At 34.2% G+C, this 18,296-nt stretch overlaps 1 protein-coding gene across 2 annotated transcripts in view; it reads left to right on the top strand.

Annotated features, from left to right (window-relative positions):
- The window catches only part of Lrrc7 (leucine rich repeat containing 7), a 403,609-nt gene that overhangs the window by 355,244 nt on the left and 30,069 nt on the right, over positions 1-18,296 (top strand). For both annotated transcript variants that reach the window (XM_076862304.2, XM_076862303.2), the window contains 2 exons: positions 6,817-7,038; positions 14,621-14,713. In XM_076862304.2, the coding sequence (XP_076718419.2) occupies positions 6,817-7,038; positions 14,621-14,713 (315 nt within the window). The remainder of the gene's footprint in view (positions 1-6,816; positions 7,039-14,620; positions 14,714-18,296) is intronic.

Raw genomic sequence — 18,296 nt, 5'->3', positions numbered from 1 at the left:
TAATTCTTTTTATATATTGCTGAATTCTGTTTACCAATATTTTGTTAACATTTTCTTGAATCTATATTTATGAGTAATACTGGTCTCTGGTTTTCTTTTTCTCCCTCCCTTCCTTCTGCTTTTCCTTCACCTCCTCCTTCTCCCTCTTTTGTTCTTCTGGGTTATACTACTTTCATAAAAATAAAATTGGAATAGATTCTCTCCTCTTCTGTTTTCTTGAAGAGAGTGTGTAGAATTGGTATTTTTAGTTAAATGTTTGATAGAATTCTCCAGTGAAATGATCTAGTCCCAGAGACTTCTTTTCTGGGAATTTTTAAATTACAAATTTCATTTCTTGGTAATTTTAGGGTTATTTATTTTATATTGGGTGAGTTGTAGTTGTTTGTGTTTTTCAAGGAAGTAACTCATTTCATATGAATTGTCAAGTATATGTGCAAAACAGTTGTTTAGAGTAGTACCTAATTATAATGTCTTCATTGGCTACAGTAATGTTCCCTGATTCATTTTTTATTTTGGTACTTGGTCTTTTTTTTTTTTTTTTTTTTTTGTATGTTGTACTTTCATTTGTATAGCATTCAGTGTATTACTTTATTTCCCTAAAGATTTCCTCCTTGAACCATGGATTATTTACAAGTGTGTTGTTTAGTTTCTAAGTGTTTGGAAAGTTTTCTTTTATCTTTCTGTTACTGATTTATAGCTTTATTTCATTGTGCTTGGAGAACACATTTTGTATGATTTCTGAATTATACTAAATTTGTTATGATTCAGGATGTGGTCTAACTTTAAAAACATGTATGGAAACTTGAGGAAAATATGTTCTATAAGTAATAATTGGATATGGTTGGCTGATGATATTGTTGAGCTCTTCTATATTATTATAGTCTTAATAAATTTTAGTTTAGCTTTCAATCACTTGTTCAGAGAAGGGTATTGAATTTTCAACTCTAATTTGGATTCATCTTTCCATTCAGTAAATTTTGTTCCATGTATTTATAGCTTTATTATTTGGTGGATACAATTTAGAATTACTATGCCTTTCTTGATGAACTGACCCTTTATTCATGACATAAAATTCTTCTCTGTCTCTGGTGATACTTTTTTGTTCCAAAATCTACTTTATATGGTACCACTATAGTAACTTCTTTTTTCCATTTATTAATATTTGCATAACATAATCTCTTGGATCATTTTTACTTTCTGCCTATCTCATTATATGTGAACTGACTCCTTGAAGTCCACAAATAGATGCAGTTTAATCCAGTCTGCCCACATCTGTCTTTTAGTTTGTATATCTGACCCTTTAAATTTAAAGGAAGAATTGATTCCTTAAGGTTGAAGTCTCAATTTAATGTTTTTGTTTCTGATTCTGCTTGTTTTGGTTTTCTGTTTCTTTTTCCTACTACCTGTGGGTTATTTGAACATTTTTTAAATTCCATTTTTATTTATCTATAGTATCCTTAGTATATCTCTTTATATAGCTTTTGTAGTGGTTGCTTCTGGTGAAATACACATATATAAAACTTTCAAAAATCTACTGGTGTCATTCACCAGTTCAAGTGAAATACAGAAATCCATCCTTCCTCTATGTCTTTTCATCCTGTTCACCATATAATAGAATTATCTTAAATATTTCTTCTATATACATACAGAGCTATATCAGATAGTGCCAGAATTAGTGCCATATTTTTTACTTCAATCTTGAAGCATAATGTTGAACATTCAAGAAGGGAAGGAAAGCTCAATGTGTCTGTCCATATATTTGCTTACCATGTTCTTCCTTCCTAATGTCACTAAGTTTCTCCTCTTACTATTTCCTCTCTAGAGAACTTCATTTGGACATTATATTAGGAGAGTTCTGGTAGCAATAAATTGTCCTTGTTTTCCTTCATCAGTGAAAGTCTTGATTTCTCTTCCATTGTTGAAGAATATTACCACAGTTACAGGATCTGGAGCTGACAGATTTCCTTGTAACACTTGAAAATCATTATGCCACTTTCTTCTGTCATCCATGTTTTTGATGAGATTATCTACTGTTGTTCATATGGTTTTTCCTCTCTAGCTAAGTTGTCATTTTTCCCTGGTTGCTTTAAGTTTATTTTTACTTGTATTTAGTTTTTAGAATTTTAATTATGATTCATCTATGCTTGGATTCTTTGGGTTTATCCTATGGGAGTTGCAGCTTCTTGAAATTTCCATTTGTTTCTATTTTAAGTCTTCTATTTCTTTGCTGAGACTTACATTTCTTTCCTGATAAATTCTACTTTTCCACTTGTTTTATATGTAAGTGTATTTAGACATTGAAACCTTTTCTTGAGGACTTCCTTAAAATCAGATACTTGCAACATCTTTGTCCTTTCCATGTTGGCATTGACTGATTGTCTTTTTTTTTTTTTTTTCATTTGGTTTGAGATCTTCCTGACTCTTGGTGTGTTCAGTCATTTTCAACTGAAACCTGGACATTTTCACATTATGTTATACAACTCTGGATCTTATTTCAGCCTCCTGTTTTAGCTGGTTTTCTCTGATACCATTTCAGCTGAGGAAGGGTAGGGCGCTGACTTGTTATTGAGTGGAGATGGAAGTCTGGTTTTGGAAAACCAGCCTTCATTGACACCTGAGGCAAAAGCTCCTCAGCATTGCTAAGTGGGAATGGGTTTCAATTGCCCACATAATTTCCACTGATACATTATCACTGGGTAATGTTGAATGTCCTGACTTGTTATTAGGCCTTTTCTCACACTACTCATTGAGAATTCACAAGCTGTCTCATTGCTTTGGGGTGAGCATGGAAGTCCAAGTACCTCTTATGGTCTCCACTGACACCATTGGAGGAGAGGCTTTTACTGGTCACTGGGGATGAATGCTGTGGCACCTTGTTCGGATTTCCCTAATGCCACTTTGGTGGGGATTTGGGTTTGCTTTGTTGGACTCTAATGAGGGTAGAATTTGAGGCTACCCACTTGGCCTTTGCTGACATTGTTGAAGTTGGGCTGTAGTTTTTTTTCTATGGTGTTGAGCAACAATATAGAAGGCAGTATCTAAAGCATCTGTTAGGCTACATCTTTCCTGACCTTTGGCTAGAGAGAGCAGGTTTGTGCTTGTTTGGTTGGTTGATTGGTTACCCACTTCTTCTGTATATATAGCCCAAGGAGACACCATCATATTGTACTTGGTCCCTAGGTCCCTTGTTGGCTTTCTTCTTCCATTTTCCAGTCTTTTTATGTGTGTCTATATATAATGTTCAAGTATCTTTGTTATATCTAACACAGCAAACAGGGAGGAAATGCACCTATTCTATCCACATGGAAGCAGAAGTCCTACTGACTTGCTTTAAAATTTAGCCTGCATTTTAAAAATAAAAGGGAAAGTGTCCTGTAGAATATTTGATAAGAATAAAGAGTGGTGACTAGACTTTTGTTTGTTTGTTTGGTTGGTTGGTTGGTTTGGTTTGGTTTGGTTTTTTGCTTTGCAAAATTACTTATACTGACTTATTTAAATGAGTGTGATTCCTTGAAATTACTTAGTTATCCTTTGGAGATGATTCTATTTGTTGACCCTGCTTCTAAATATTCCTAGGACTCTTTTGGAGTTAATTTTAGAAACTGAATCATGTTCTTTTGAACATTCTCAGTGACATATATTGTTACCCTTGGAGGCTATTTAATTTTTGGAAGCAAGCTCTCGTGGTTCAGAAGCCAAGATGGATAGTAAAACAAATGGATAAATTGGGTAATATGATACACTTCTCAGTCTAACACTCTTCCAAAAGAACAGTGTGAACCAAGGCATTTTTATGGTGACAGAGCCAATGCTTTCATATCATAAAAAACCACCCAAACACTTAACTTATTTTCCATAATAAGGCTTATTAACTTATGTCAGATGAATTTCACATGAAGTTGATTGAATTTGATACCACTTGGTATCAAATCAACATTTCTTCAGTTTTGAAATAAATCCTTCCTTGGGTCTAATGGATATTGGAGTTTTTCCCTGTAAACTTTGATAGCTTGTTTTGAGGACAACTTGAAAATACCTTACTGTATCACTGTTCTCTTCAAATACATGTTATCTTGTCCAACCCACCCTGGAAAATCCCAAACAAATGCCATATCTTCTCTTTTCCCTGTTATAATTCAAAATGTATAGCACAGTCTTTACAGAAACCCTTGTGTTCCAGTTCCTCTTTGATGTGAGTCAGTATTCATATAGCTCACCCTCTGCTTGAACAAATCCAGCCTCTGACATTTTCTGTTTTCATTAGTCCCTTGTACTTCATTGTAAATGTCCTTTTTACCTTTCTTAAGTCTTTGTGCAAAAAAAAAAAAAAAAAAAATCCTCTTCTTTGCAACCTCTCTGTTCTCTAATTGATCCCCCTAGATATCTTATGTCCTTTATGTTTGTTCGACTATACAAATTTTAGTATACTAATTCTTTGCTTGGTAGAGCAATAATTCCTCATCCCCATTTTTACAGCCTATAGTCCAGAAGAGTGAAAGAAATTCTGCTGCAAAAAAAAAAATCACTTAGTAGTATGTTCCTTCCATACTTTTTGTTTTGCCAAGCCATCTGAGAACATTTGCTTTGTTACTTCATAGGACCAGAAAGATCACTAAATACAAAAGCACAATCCTATTTGCTGAACTGTACAGCTTGAAATCACATGCACAGCATCCAAAAGAGCTAATAGACCTAATTCACCTCCTTTGGCAAATTCAAGAGCTGCTGAAAAAGTTGTATATATTCTCCCTCCACAACTAGAACTTGTTTCCTTTCATGGTTCCTTTTCAGCTCACAGTTCAACTATGAGGTGAGGGTGCCAACTTGGAGGGAAAGGGTTGCAGTATAATACAGTGTTTAAGAGCATAACCCTCATAGTCATACAGCCTTCACATGCTGGTCCTTCCAGTTTACCAGTTGTACAATTACTTGGATAAGTTTTTTAACCTCTCCTAACCTTGGTTTCCTTCTCAGTATAAATGAATAATAATAATAATTCCTTTGTAATGCTGTTGTGAAGATTACAAGAGGTAATATATTTAAGATATTTTAGCACACTGTTTGGTACCAAGTGTTTGGATGGAAGCTATTATTTATTAAATGCAGTTACTGTGCCAGTCATTAAAAACACTAAATATGATATGATATTTTCCCTTCATTCAAAATTTGCATAGTCCTGAGTTCACATCAGAAGAAAAACAAACAGAATAATAGTGTGTATTGCAGTTCTATAATATAAAAAATTAGATTTTCATCCTTGAATAGACCATTACCAGATTAATCAGAAAAACAGTAGTTAAGTAGTCATTATTGATTTTCTTGTTTAGATTATTTGTCAAGGAACCAAAGCTATGTTCTTGTTTCCTTATAAGTTTGTCATGGTGCAAAAATCTTTGCTTATCAGTGTGATCACTTTCAGTCACATTTCTAGTCCTCCTTCCATCCAGTGATTCAAGTACTGACTGAGACCCATGAATTATACCAGTGGGGGTGAGAAGTAGGTGTCAATCGCAGCCTGCTCAGTACTCAGTCAGCCTCAGTGAACAGCCTCCACTCCCAACTCCTCTAACTGCAGATTATCTTTTTAACTATATAACTGTGAGTTCATTCAGAACAAAGCAGATCAAAATCTGATACTGGGTTTGACATGGGTACTTGTCCTACCAAACAAGAGAACATTGTAATAAGGAAAAACTTGACCAGAAAACTATTTGCCCTGAAAAGTTTGTGACATGTCCTTTCATGAAAGTTTCTGAGAATTGAGAACTAGACATTTGTCTTTTATAAGGTTATCTGAATTGTATTTATGTAGTTATTGTGCTTCAATCCCTGCATAAGTGTGTCAGACCACTTTGGACTGAGAATTGTTTTCACATGGTTCTCGCATAGACCAAAATTCTTTTTTGCAACTTTTCCTCCAGTTTCTTATGACTGAAATATCTTAATGTCTCTGCATGTAGAAATCTTAATACCAAGACAGCTGTTGTACATCTAAAATATAACCAACTATGTGTTTATTTTGCTCTATGTACTGCCAAATAATGATTTTGAATATTCTTTTGAAATGACTTCTTGAACTTCCTTCTTTAAACAATTTTCCACTCTCACTGTAATGTCTTCACTTTTTTATGTTACTCTTTAAGAACTTAAAAATAGTAAAAAGAAATGTACAGAGTTCATTTTGAAGACTGTCCCAGATCTTGTGCCTCCACAGTCTACAAACACAGGAACTTAGCACATGATTAATTTTAATGTTGCATAGAGATTCCAAAAACTTAACTCTTCATTTAACAATGTAAAAAATTAATGCCATTGGTTATACTTACCTAAACAAGCTCATTATGCACCTGTGTCATAAAACTTAACAATTCAATTCTTTTGCTTTGGAATCAGGAAACAGGAAAAGGATGAAATTTGTAAAAATTGTATCATTTTCCTCCTGATGTCATGTATTAGACATTTCTGTTATTTTTTAAGTCAAATAGCCAACTTAGAGCTCTGCTTTATGTTTAGTGACTTCTTTTACTACTTGAGATTTTTCAGGCTGAATTTTGTTCCCTTACCAAAGGGGTTAAAATGATCTTTGGCAAACCACCAGATGACTACAAATACATTTAACTCGACCTTGCTCCAATATTAACATTTTCACAAACCACAGTAGACAGACCCTTGCTGTTTCTTCATTATCCTTTCCAGCTGTGGCTGAAAGCCCAAATGATTCCACTTTACCCGAGAGGTATTCTGAACGTGTTTCCTACTTTAATCACATCCTTTCAGCACCAGGAGGCTTCGCCTGACAGATTATCTTCTCCACAGGCAGGCAGCCACATCCAGACTTTGATGGGGTCCCAAAGCCTGCAGCATCGCAGCCGGGAGCAGCAGCCATATGAAGGAAATATAAACAAAGTGACCATCCAGCAATTTCAGTCACCATTGCCTATTCAGATCCCCTCTTCGCAGGCCACACGGGGACCTCAGCCTGGACGGTGCTTAATTCAAACTAAAGGGCAAAGGAGTATGGATGGCTATCCAGAGCAGGTGAGAAGAATTGATTGTTGTTGTTTTTTTTCTTTTCTTTTTAAATTATTGTTGAATTTTCAGGTAAATATGAAAAGTCCATGGTTTGCTTGCCCTTATTAATGTGGTTCAGGACACATAACATCATCATCTTGAATGGGATGGAATACTCTTTGTAGGCATTTTATTGATTTTCAGTGGTTAAGTACTGTAACACTTAGGAATTTATGGTTAGTAAAATGCCCTTTCAACATCACATAGGAAAAAGGACGGGTCAAAATTGTTTTATCTTGTCTCACACCCAACTCCGGTTTAGCTCTACAGCTTTGGAATATTATAGAGAACCTTAGTGGGTGAGGTTTTTAGACCAAGGCCTCTGGGATAATAGTGTAAAAAGTTAGCTATTATTAGTTATTCGTTAGTTATTAATCATCCTTGTTTGTAGGTAAACATTTTCTAGAAGTTCAGGTTGTTGAACAGCATAGAGATAAAGCTTTGCTATGATAACATTATAAAGAATATCTAGAAGAGAAATACTGCTGAAATGCTCCAAAAACTACTGATCAATGCCATGGAGCAAAAACTTTGTGGCTCTTCTGACCTATCTAAAATTGGGATATGCTTTTCCATAGTAGAATCTGCTTTTCTTCCTTAGGACCAGAAAACATAATCTTATCTATTGAATTATATTAAGCTTAGAAAGAAAGACATTAAGACCTTAAGACTCTCATAAAATTAATTTCTCTTATTTCATTTTTCACATAATTAGGCAAAGCTCCCATTGACTGTACTAACCCCTTAATATGGTTTTAAAAGGTTTATTCCTCACTCAAACTTTACATTTCACCCCACCTTCTTTTCTAAGCCTATCAGTCAAGATTACCTTCATTTCCATTTTTTTCTTTATATTAAGGGCTACTTATCATTTGGATCCCACTTTCTTTAAACATTGCCTCTATTTCTTAATACCGATCTTAAAACTGAAACATGTATTATCATTCTCAGAATCACAGATTTTTTTTTCCAAGATAATTCTCTTCCTCTCCTTCCTTGAGCTAAGAGCTGGATTTCACGTATAATAACCAGATAGATATTTATCATCAGCTAATGATGTGAGGTTTTTAATTCTCCAGAGATTCTAAAAATTTAATTTTTAGAATCTATGCTTTACCAAAGGCATCCTTTGGAACCATGCTTTACCAAGGCATCCTAGGAAGTTAAAAAAATTCGTATCTATTATCCCATAAATATTATAACCTCAACCCAGTTCTCTGATTCAGTTATTTATTTATTTATTTATTTTTGGTAGTTGTATATGGACAGCATGCCTTAATTTTGTTTATATTTATTTTTTATACCTTTGTTTTATTTGTATGTAGTGCTAAGGATTGAACCCAGTGCCCTGCACGTGCTAGGCAAGCACTCTACCGCTGAGCCCCAGCCCCAGCCCCTATTTTGTTTATTTTTATATGGTTCATTGCCTCACACATTGCCTTCTGCTCTGTGTGACCTGTAATTGTGTACATGCAACTGTGTACAACTTAGAAAGTCCATTTATTAGAATTTATGGTGTTGAGGTGCAAATTCTTTGTGTCAAACTGAATTATGAATCCAGAGCTGCAGTGTTTTTTGTTTTGTTTTGTGTGTGTGTGGTATTACTGTGATAACCAGAGAATAAAAATCTATGGGAAATCTTTACAAATAGCAATACTTTACAATGGGCAATATTAGGTATGAGATTCATTTGAAGTCATTTAAGGAAATAACATATATTGAAATCATTTAATACATATTTTCTAACTCCCTTAATTAAGTTAATATATTTCATTTAAAATCTATATTTTATTAGTGTGTATTAATTGTGAATATTAATAGAGTTCCATGTAATGTTTCAAGGCATGCATAGAGTGCTGATCAAGCAGAGTCCCTCTTTGTTTCCTCACCCCACTCCAGCTTCTCAACTCCTAGTAATCAATTTCTACATTCAAATCAGCTTTTTTTTTTTAACTTCCACATATTAGTGCATGCAGTACTTGTTTTTCTGTGGCTGGCTTATTTTACTTAACACAGTGTCCTCCATTTCCATCCATTTCGCTGCAAATGACAGGGTTTCATTTTTCTTTAGGACTGAATATTCCATGTGTATACAAACCACTTCTCTTTACCCATTTATCTGCTGATGGGCACCTAGGTTGATTCCTTAACTATTGTGAGTAGTTCTGCAATAAACATGGGAGTGCAGGTTTCTCTTCGATATGCTCATTTCATTTCCTTTGAATTTATACCCCAAAGTGGGACAGCTGTATTATGTGGCAGATCTATTTTAGTTTTTTGAGGAACTCCATACTGTTCTCCATATATTATACCCAACCTACATTATAAGACAGTTCTTTGCCCTCCACATCCTAACATTTGTTATTATTTTTTTAATAACAGTCATTCTAACCAAGGTGAGATGACATCTCACTGTAGTTTTGAAAAAAACCCTGTAATTTAATAAAAGAAATCTTTCCAAGTTTTTCCTTTTACATCACTTAGCATGATGTGAACTATCAAATTCCTGTCCCTGTCCTTGTTCCTACCAGACCCACTTCTCTCCAGAGTTCTCCATAACATTAATGGTTCTTCTATTGACCATTTTGCTATGACCAAAAATCCTTGATTTCCCTTTCTTATGGCCCACATCCAATTCAAAACAATTCCATGCAAATATATCCTGAATCCACCCTTTTCATCACCTGTACCACCACCTTAGTTGGCCATAACCTAACCTCTAACTACTGCCAAAACCTCCTAATTGCTTTCTTTTCTTCCAGTTTACTCCACTTTTATTTATTCTCCACTGTCAGTTATTTTTTCAAAATATGAGCCATATCATATCACTCTTCTGCTTAAAATCCTCCACTGGATTCCCAAATTTCTGAATAAATTCCAAATCCTTATATTACAATGTCCCTACAGATCTGATCTCTCTGCCTACCCCTTCCTTGGGTCTTTCCTTAGCTGTTCTCTGTCCTACTGATCTTACTTTTTAACAGCTTTATTGATAGAATTTACATACCATAAAGTTCACCTGTTCAATATATACCAGTAATTTATTTTTTGTCTTATTTATGCAGTTGGACAACCATCATTGCAAACTACTTTTATAATGTTTTCAGCATTCTAAAAAGGACCCTTTCACTCACTAGCACTTTCAAAATTCCTTCCCTCTAGCCTAGCCATTCACTCATCTACTTTGTCTCTGCATAAAATTGTCCTATTCTGGACAATTAATATAAATGAGATCATGCAATATGTGTTTTTTTTGTGTGTGTGTGTGACTTGTTTGTTTCTCTCACTGCACATCATGTACTCATTGTAGCTTGTATCAGTCCTTCATTGCTTACCATGGCTAAATAATATTCCATTGTATAGATATACCATATTTTTCTTATATATTTATCAGTTGATGGACATTTGGGTTGTTTCTATTTTTCACGTTTTATGAATAATGCTGCTATGATCATTCATGTACAGATTTGTATGTTCTCATGTTTCTTGGGTAGATAAATATGAGTGAAATTTCCAAGTCATATGGAAATTATATTTATCATTCTGAGGAATAGCTAAATTTCTAAAGTAGCTGCAACATACATTGCCAGTAGCAATAAATGACTGTTCCAGTTTCTCTACATGCCTACCAATACTTGAGACTTTCATTATAGTCATCCTATGAAATAGTATCTCATTGTGATTTTGATTTACATCCATGATGACTGGAATTTCACACAGTGTAAAATATTTAGGTTCGAGTTGTTTTACTTCCCAAGAGGATTTTAAGGGGCTGGGGATGTGGCTCAAGCGGTAGCGTGCTTTCCTGGCATGCGAGCATCTGTCCCAGGTTCGATCCTCAGCACTACATACAAACAAAGATGTTGTGTCTGTCGAGAACTAAAAAACATAAATATTAAAAATTCTCAAAAAAAGAGGATTTTAAAACAAGTGTATTGTTTCTTTAAAAAAAAGTAATAGAAAAGAAAGTCTTCTTTGATATTTGTAACTAAGCAAGGTTCTCCTATATATTTTTTTAACCACCTGGGACATTTGATTGCAAGGACTCAACTCAATAAGACTTATGCCAAAAGAGAATGTTTTGACTCATATAAATTGAAACTGCAGGGATGGGCAGGACTCAGAGAAGATAATGCAGGCTCACTGGAAGTCTGGACTTCTGTTTCCATGGGTTGGTTCCTGTGTCAAAAAGACTTTCTCCTCATGCTTGAAGATAGCTGTAAGAGTTTCGGATCTCTTACAAAAACTATCAAGTTTCAAAACTAGGAGATCAATTTATCATAGTATCACCAGATATTTTTCTGTAATGATATTTCCCTAATCCTGAATTATACTTTCCAAAACACACACACACACACACACACACACACACACACACACACATTTCCTTTATTCTTCTGTGAGGTTTTAGATTATCGTGGGACCAAGTCAGAGCACTGGCTTCTACATAGATTATGACCTCACCAGGCCTTACTATGACACAACAATCCATTTTATCATGAAGGCCTCCATAAAATAAGACCCAGTATTTTAATTAAAGTAAGATTAACACAGACCAGAAGTTTCAAGTGAAAGGAAGTAATAGAAAGAGATGCTGAAGGAAGAAAATGCACCCTTGATTGCTTAACCAAAAACTTTATTCTCTGTTGTCAGAAGAAAATTGAAATATTGATTGTCACTAAATAAGCTATTTATTAGACTCCTAGACTTGACCTTTTGCTAGAATGCTCCTGTCCTCTTTGCTAATCCTCTTTGATTTCAGACTGCTTCTTGGCTGGGAGGTATTCTCTCTCTTAACATTTTATGGCCTCTCTGGGCCTTGGCAGACAGGTGGAACTCCTTATATGTGAGATGAATACTCTTCCTGACATGCTTTATGAGACCCAGTAGTCACAGCACAACCTATTAGCCATACCTTAGCATGCCCAAGAGTAGTCTAGCTTCAGATAAGAATTTATGTTTGTTTGTCATATTTATAAAACCACAGTGTCATCTTTATTATTTCTATTATTAAAAAATATATTGAGACAGTTCTTCAAATACTTGGCACATATGAAATTTGTTTTCCTTAGATTTTTAGTGCCTTCAAATTTACAATAATATAAAATAGATATAGTCACTACCTTGAAAAAAAATGACTGGAGAAAACTCTCAGAAATTTCTGTGTAAATGAAATCTGTTGCATTTGTTTCTTTTCGGGTTTTAGAGTGGCCTGGGGAAAGCAAGGAGTACATATACCTTCCCGTGTTGTGCAACATGAGACTTTCACATGAGAAAGATATAACCCAAATTTTAAATAATTTAATTAGAAATACATAGATGGGCAGACACAAAAGAAAAATGTTTTAAGCATATTGGTTGCTTTCTTCTCATTTTCCAATTAACAAACAATAAGAAGAAAGGTAAACTAACATATTGAATAAAGCTAAAATATGTCAGCTAAATCAAGCTATTATATGTTCATAAGCATAGACTGTGAGCCATATAAACATAACCTATTATAAATTGTAGTTGCTACTATTCTATAATTACTAGTTCTAACAAATCTAGTGCAATTTAAAGAAAAGTTGTAATTAACTGTATCTTTACAAAGAAAAGATAAGCCATTGGGAGGATGAGGCAGCATCATTGCAAGTTCAAGGACAGCCTGGGCAACTTAAGGAGACCATGTTTCAAAATTTAAAAAAAAAAATGTACTCAGGATGTAACTCAGTAGTACAGCACTTCTGGATTCAATCCTCAGTGCTGTAAAAAAAAAAAAGATATGAAAGATTACTTTTAGTAATTGCTTTTACCCTACTTTAGAAATTTCATTAATGACTATGACTCTACCATAAAAAATCACATTGGTATAAATGACTTTTTGCTTTTGTGTTGCAAGTGAACTATGTAATAAACATTATATTTACTATTATGAACTATGACAATGAATTACAGATGGTCACATTAAGGAGACAAGCCAAATGAATCTAGTTTCCAGTGACTCACGATATGTGTTAATTAAGTCAGGAACAGGATTTATGTTTACTGCCTAAGAGGTAGGGATTAAAAGATACCTTGAAAATAAAAACACAGAATGTTTTGGGAATTTGCATTAAACTAATTACTAGGCTAAGCAAGAATGTCAGGAGAAAACATTAAGCTTCTTAAGAAAGCAAATATTTCCAATCATCTTTAAGAATGTTTCCAGTATATGTTTATATAAATACAAAATATATGCTAATGTGTTTCTTTTTATTTTTTCTTAATTATTAATCTTTTGCCTGCAAACCTCTGTAACACTTGATTCACCTTATTCCAGTACTTATTCTGTACTTAAAATGTATAAAAGTGGTTTTTTTTTCTTTATGTAACCAAGCCTCTTGGTCCCAAGGCTTTCAATCATCTGGGGTCATTCTGTCCCACTTTATATGCAGAGCTAGCATTTTTACCACAGCTCACATATGTTCCCAGTTCAGGATCACCAGGAATTCTCTAGGCTGTCCCTGGCGCTGATTGCCTTTCTACTGAATTCTTGATCTGGTCTGTATTGACTTTAATGATTGATAACATTTTTACTGTAGCCTTACTCCAAGGCAATTCTACTCCTAATGCCATTATTCCCCTTGGTACTATAAAACACAAGGCTCCAGTGTTTAACAGACTTGTACAGATGATTTGGGGTGTGGGGGCAGGTGAATAACATAACACAGAATGTTAGAATACTTGCCCTCAGAGTCCTGAACACCTATTTTAACATTCCCTGTCATAATCAATATCTCCATATTCTTTCTCAAAAAGATATTTATTTTTTAGTTTTAGGTGGACACAACATCTTTATTTTATTTTTTATGTGGTGCTAAGGATCGAACCCAGTGCCCCATGCATGATAGGCAAGCACTGTACCACTTCAGCCACAACCCCAGCCCAATATCTCCATATTCTTGACCTCTTTCTTTGACTTCTTCACAATGTCTACTTTCTTCCAAGGCACCTAACTCCTGCTCCATAAGCTGCTGCCAGGTCTGAAACTATTCACTGAGCACCTCATTCCTCCCATTTCACCTTCACTCCAGCTATGTCCTGTTTCTCTAAAACCCTAATATTCCTGAATAATATAATAATCTATTAAGGAGAAGAACGATACTACCTTACTAGAAAGCAGGAGTACTTTATCCTCACTCTGCATTTGAGAGCTTTCTTCCAATTATCCCTGCCATTCATTCTAATTAAATAAATACATGTGCATTTATGATAGGTTGCTAAAATAATGCATGATCTCTTAAATGTTTATAAGACTTTTGATTTTTAAACCCTACTAATCAAAATTCATTTATACAGATGGTGATAAATAAGTGCATAAAGATGTCTACTTACCTAGGTAATTTTAAGTTATTTTCATCATAACTGTTATATAAACACCCAACAAATTTTGTCAGTTTACACAGGTCAATATAGATAATCCTAAGAAATTAGTGCAATATTAATCTTTTCTACTTGGATGAAGTTATTTGAAAATGTTTAGCTTTGATAACTATTTGATTACTCTTTTTAAACCTTTTTTACATAGTTTTGTGTGAGAATAGAAAAGAATCCTGGCCTTGGATTTAGTATCAGTGGTGGAATTAGTGGACAAGGAAATCCATTCAAACCTTCTGACAAGGTAAGAATGAATTTTTCTAAAAAAATACAAGTATATACTTATTAAGTTTAGAAAAGTTATATAATTATAAGTTTATAAAATTATTGTACAAAATATGCTCTTCTGATCTTATGATAAATGAAACTGCTATATAGATAAGAAGGCAAATTGCTCTTCATGTATAAAGAAAGAAGTTCATATTAAGAAAATTAAATTTCTTATTGACAATTTTAATTTAAGAATACTGTCCTCTACTGTGATAATGAAGGTTAGAAAAATATTTTAAGTGTTTTTACTGTGCTTTAATAAGCTAGCTGCGAAGTCAGAAAGTTTTTCAGTACATGGAAAAAAAAGAATCCGTTCTAATACTTGACAAATAAAAAGGATAAGAAAAAATACATATTTAAGCTTTCTATTTGAAAGGAAATGGATTTTGGTGTTTGCTGGCTTTTCCTTCAAATTGTATTATTTATGGAAATAAAAGCTATGTAGGCAATTCCTAAAAATTTGTTTCCAAATGTTTGCTTGTATATCACTTTATTATTTAGGAAAATGCTTTCTCAAAGTAACAGGATGATGACATAATGATTCAGTGCCAAGCCAAGCTGACTGACATCTCTTCAGCTCTTCAGGCTTGTAAAGAATTTCATTAGTAAAACTGTAGAACGGAAAATAACATTTTAAATGAGAAAACTAGAATTAGCATTCACAGAAGCGCTGGATACTCCACTCATGCTTAACCCTGCTTGTCACCCATGGGAGAAAGGCACACTCCCATCCAGCTCTAACCTCAACTATTGCCTAGACATCCAACATGCTCCCCACACCCACTGTGGCCTGTGTAATCCCAGTGTAGACTTTCTGACTCCTAAATTAAAAGTGTTTACCCTGAGCTATATAACCTGCCATCAGTGTTTAGTACTCTTGGCTCTGAATCGATTAGTGATTATAATTTGATGATAATTAAGATGATGTGACTTTTGACCCCATCAAATTTAACCACATTAAGTGACATCATAAAACTTTAAGATGATAAAGAAAGCTAGAAATTACATTTGAACATATTTCTACAGGCTCTTAACTTACCTGTGAGTTACCTGGTTCAGACTCTTTCAATTCACCATTACTATAAAAGCAATTTACAGATCAATTTCTGACCATGAAACCTAATTCTAAAAACGAAAACAAAAACAAAGAAAACCTCTTAGATGCCTCCATTCCAGAGATATCTGAAACCTGAAACAGGCCCTTTAATCCATATTTTCCCAGACACCTTATTTCTTATATTCTTCCTGCCTTTCTTCCTTCCCTGCCCAGAGAGGAAGGACAGAAGAACTTAGACCAAAAGGAGGATTTGATTCCACTATTATATGTATTAGGAGGAAGGGACTAGAAAAAAATTTCCATTGACCTTTGGAGATGGACGTGCCTTTGGTCACCAGTTGGAGCAACAATTCACATATAAGGATGTGTATGAGGCAGCCCTAAGTAATTAGGAGAACATCTACTGCATCTACTACACATTTATGTCCACTTTGAACTATGTGGAGGATAACCATTGGTTTAGTGTAATTAAAATATTCAATGGTTTAGTTGTACAATTTAATTGTACTAAGTTATTAGCAAATCTTAAGACAAAAAGCATAAGTTTGAAATTGTAAGAAACATATGATGATATGCTTAAAAACCCCAAATCATTATGTCTTATTCATCTTAATTCTTCTTTTTGTCTCTGGTTTTACATCCCTTCCATAAATTCTTTCAATGAAAAGTTAACAAACTGATCATTCTTAAGATAGTTAAAATTAAAGGACATACTTTTCTCTTCTTTCTCACCAGAAATACAGAATAATTTAGAATAATTTACAGAATGTTTAGAAATACAGAATAATATCTTAAAGTTAAAAATGAACATATTACTTAATAATAAAATGTCAGAATACTGTTGCAATTCTTCTGTTTTCAACAGAGGGGGACTAGATCTGAGATGTTCAAATCATTGCCTATAATTCTTCCACTGTGAAGAATACAAACACTTTATAACTATTCATTTGATTTCTCATTTCTAACTTTTTTTTTTTGTACTGGAGATTGAACGCAGGGGTGCTAAACCACTGAACTGCATAGCCAGTCCTTTCTCTTTTTTATGTCTTATTTTCTTTTTTATTTTGAGTCCTTTTTTGCTAAGTTTCTCAGGCTGGCCTGGAATTTGTAGTCCTTCTTCCTCAGTCTCCCTATTCCCTAAGATTACAGGCACTTGTTACTGGGCCTAGCTGTCATTGGTAACTTGTATGATTCTAGTGAGACTGAACTAGGTCTGTGATCTTATAATTTGCTCTTCTGTTTAAATATAACAGAGAGCTTGAATTGTATGATGTTTCCATTGAAAGATTTCCCACTCAAAAGCACTTTTATTTGGCTGGCTGATTACACTCTAAAACACTTTACAATCTGAAAAGTGAATCTCTATTGTTGCAAAATTGAGAGTCTAGAATTTCCAAAACTACACAAATCTCATTACTGCTCAATTCATTGCCCAAACATATGGTAGATAGCTGGTTATCAAAGTCCAGAGGCTCTAAAGACATTGGCTCTGAAAATGTATGCAAGAATTTAGTTTATTCATAAGGAAATGGATTAATCTCTTGGAAAATCCAGTTGCATTTCTTTAGTTCCAGTGCCCCATTCTTATTGTGGTTACATAAAATTTAGAGTTAAATCCAGAGCCTATATCTACCCCCAAAATACCAACCAGTAAAAAATAAATAAATGAGCTAAAACATTCCTCTGTCCAATATTGAAAACAGATTTTTTTTTCATGAGTTGTCCATTTTACAGCACGAGGTGAGAAGAAACAAATTATATAGATGTCTAACTTCAGTAGCTACTACCTGAGTCTGAGTAGAAGCTCTATAAGGAGCCTAGTTACACAAAAGTTTAAGCTGCAATATGGCACATACTCTTCCAATAAACAAATAGTAGATTAGCAATTCTCAGAAGCTCAGAAGTATTATTTTACTTACTGTTCATGAGTGTTTAAATGCTTTACCTCTCAAAATTTTAAATATCGAAGAACATCTGAATATCTTAGAGGCATTGAGGGCTTTCTATAATAAAGTTATCAATAAAAAATTTCTTGTTTTCTTCGTTATTGCTGATGGGAACCACTGTTTCATCCACATGCCAAGGATCAGTGTGAAACAGCATCCAGACTGATCACATCCACACAGGGAAAACTTGAATGGTCATCCCACGAGGCTGAAAGGAGACTAGGTCAAAAGTGAGCTTTGTCTGAGCTAAGTGGTGCATGCCTATAATCCAAGTGGCTCAGGAGGCTGAGGCAGATTTCAAGTTCAAAGCCACCCTCAGCAACTTAGCAAAACCCTATCTCAAATAAAACATAAAAAGGGCTGGGGATGCGGTTAAGCACCCCTAGGTTCAATCCCTAGTACCAAAAAACAAAAACAGTGAGCTTTTTTGTTCATTCTGGAAGAAGTTCTGATCCAAATTCTTGGTTACTATAAAATTAATGCAAAACAAAAACAAACAAACAAACCAAAAAATCCACTTGAGATAGTCAAAAAATTAACTGAGGCTATAGGAA

Source organism: Callospermophilus lateralis, chromosome 7, assembly GCF_048772815.1.
Source record: "Callospermophilus lateralis isolate mCalLat2 chromosome 7, mCalLat2.hap1, whole genome shotgun sequence".
Lineage (NCBI taxonomy): Eukaryota > Metazoa > Chordata > Mammalia > Rodentia > Sciuridae > Callospermophilus > Callospermophilus lateralis.
This window is presented reverse-complemented; position numbering and strand designations above follow the sequence as displayed.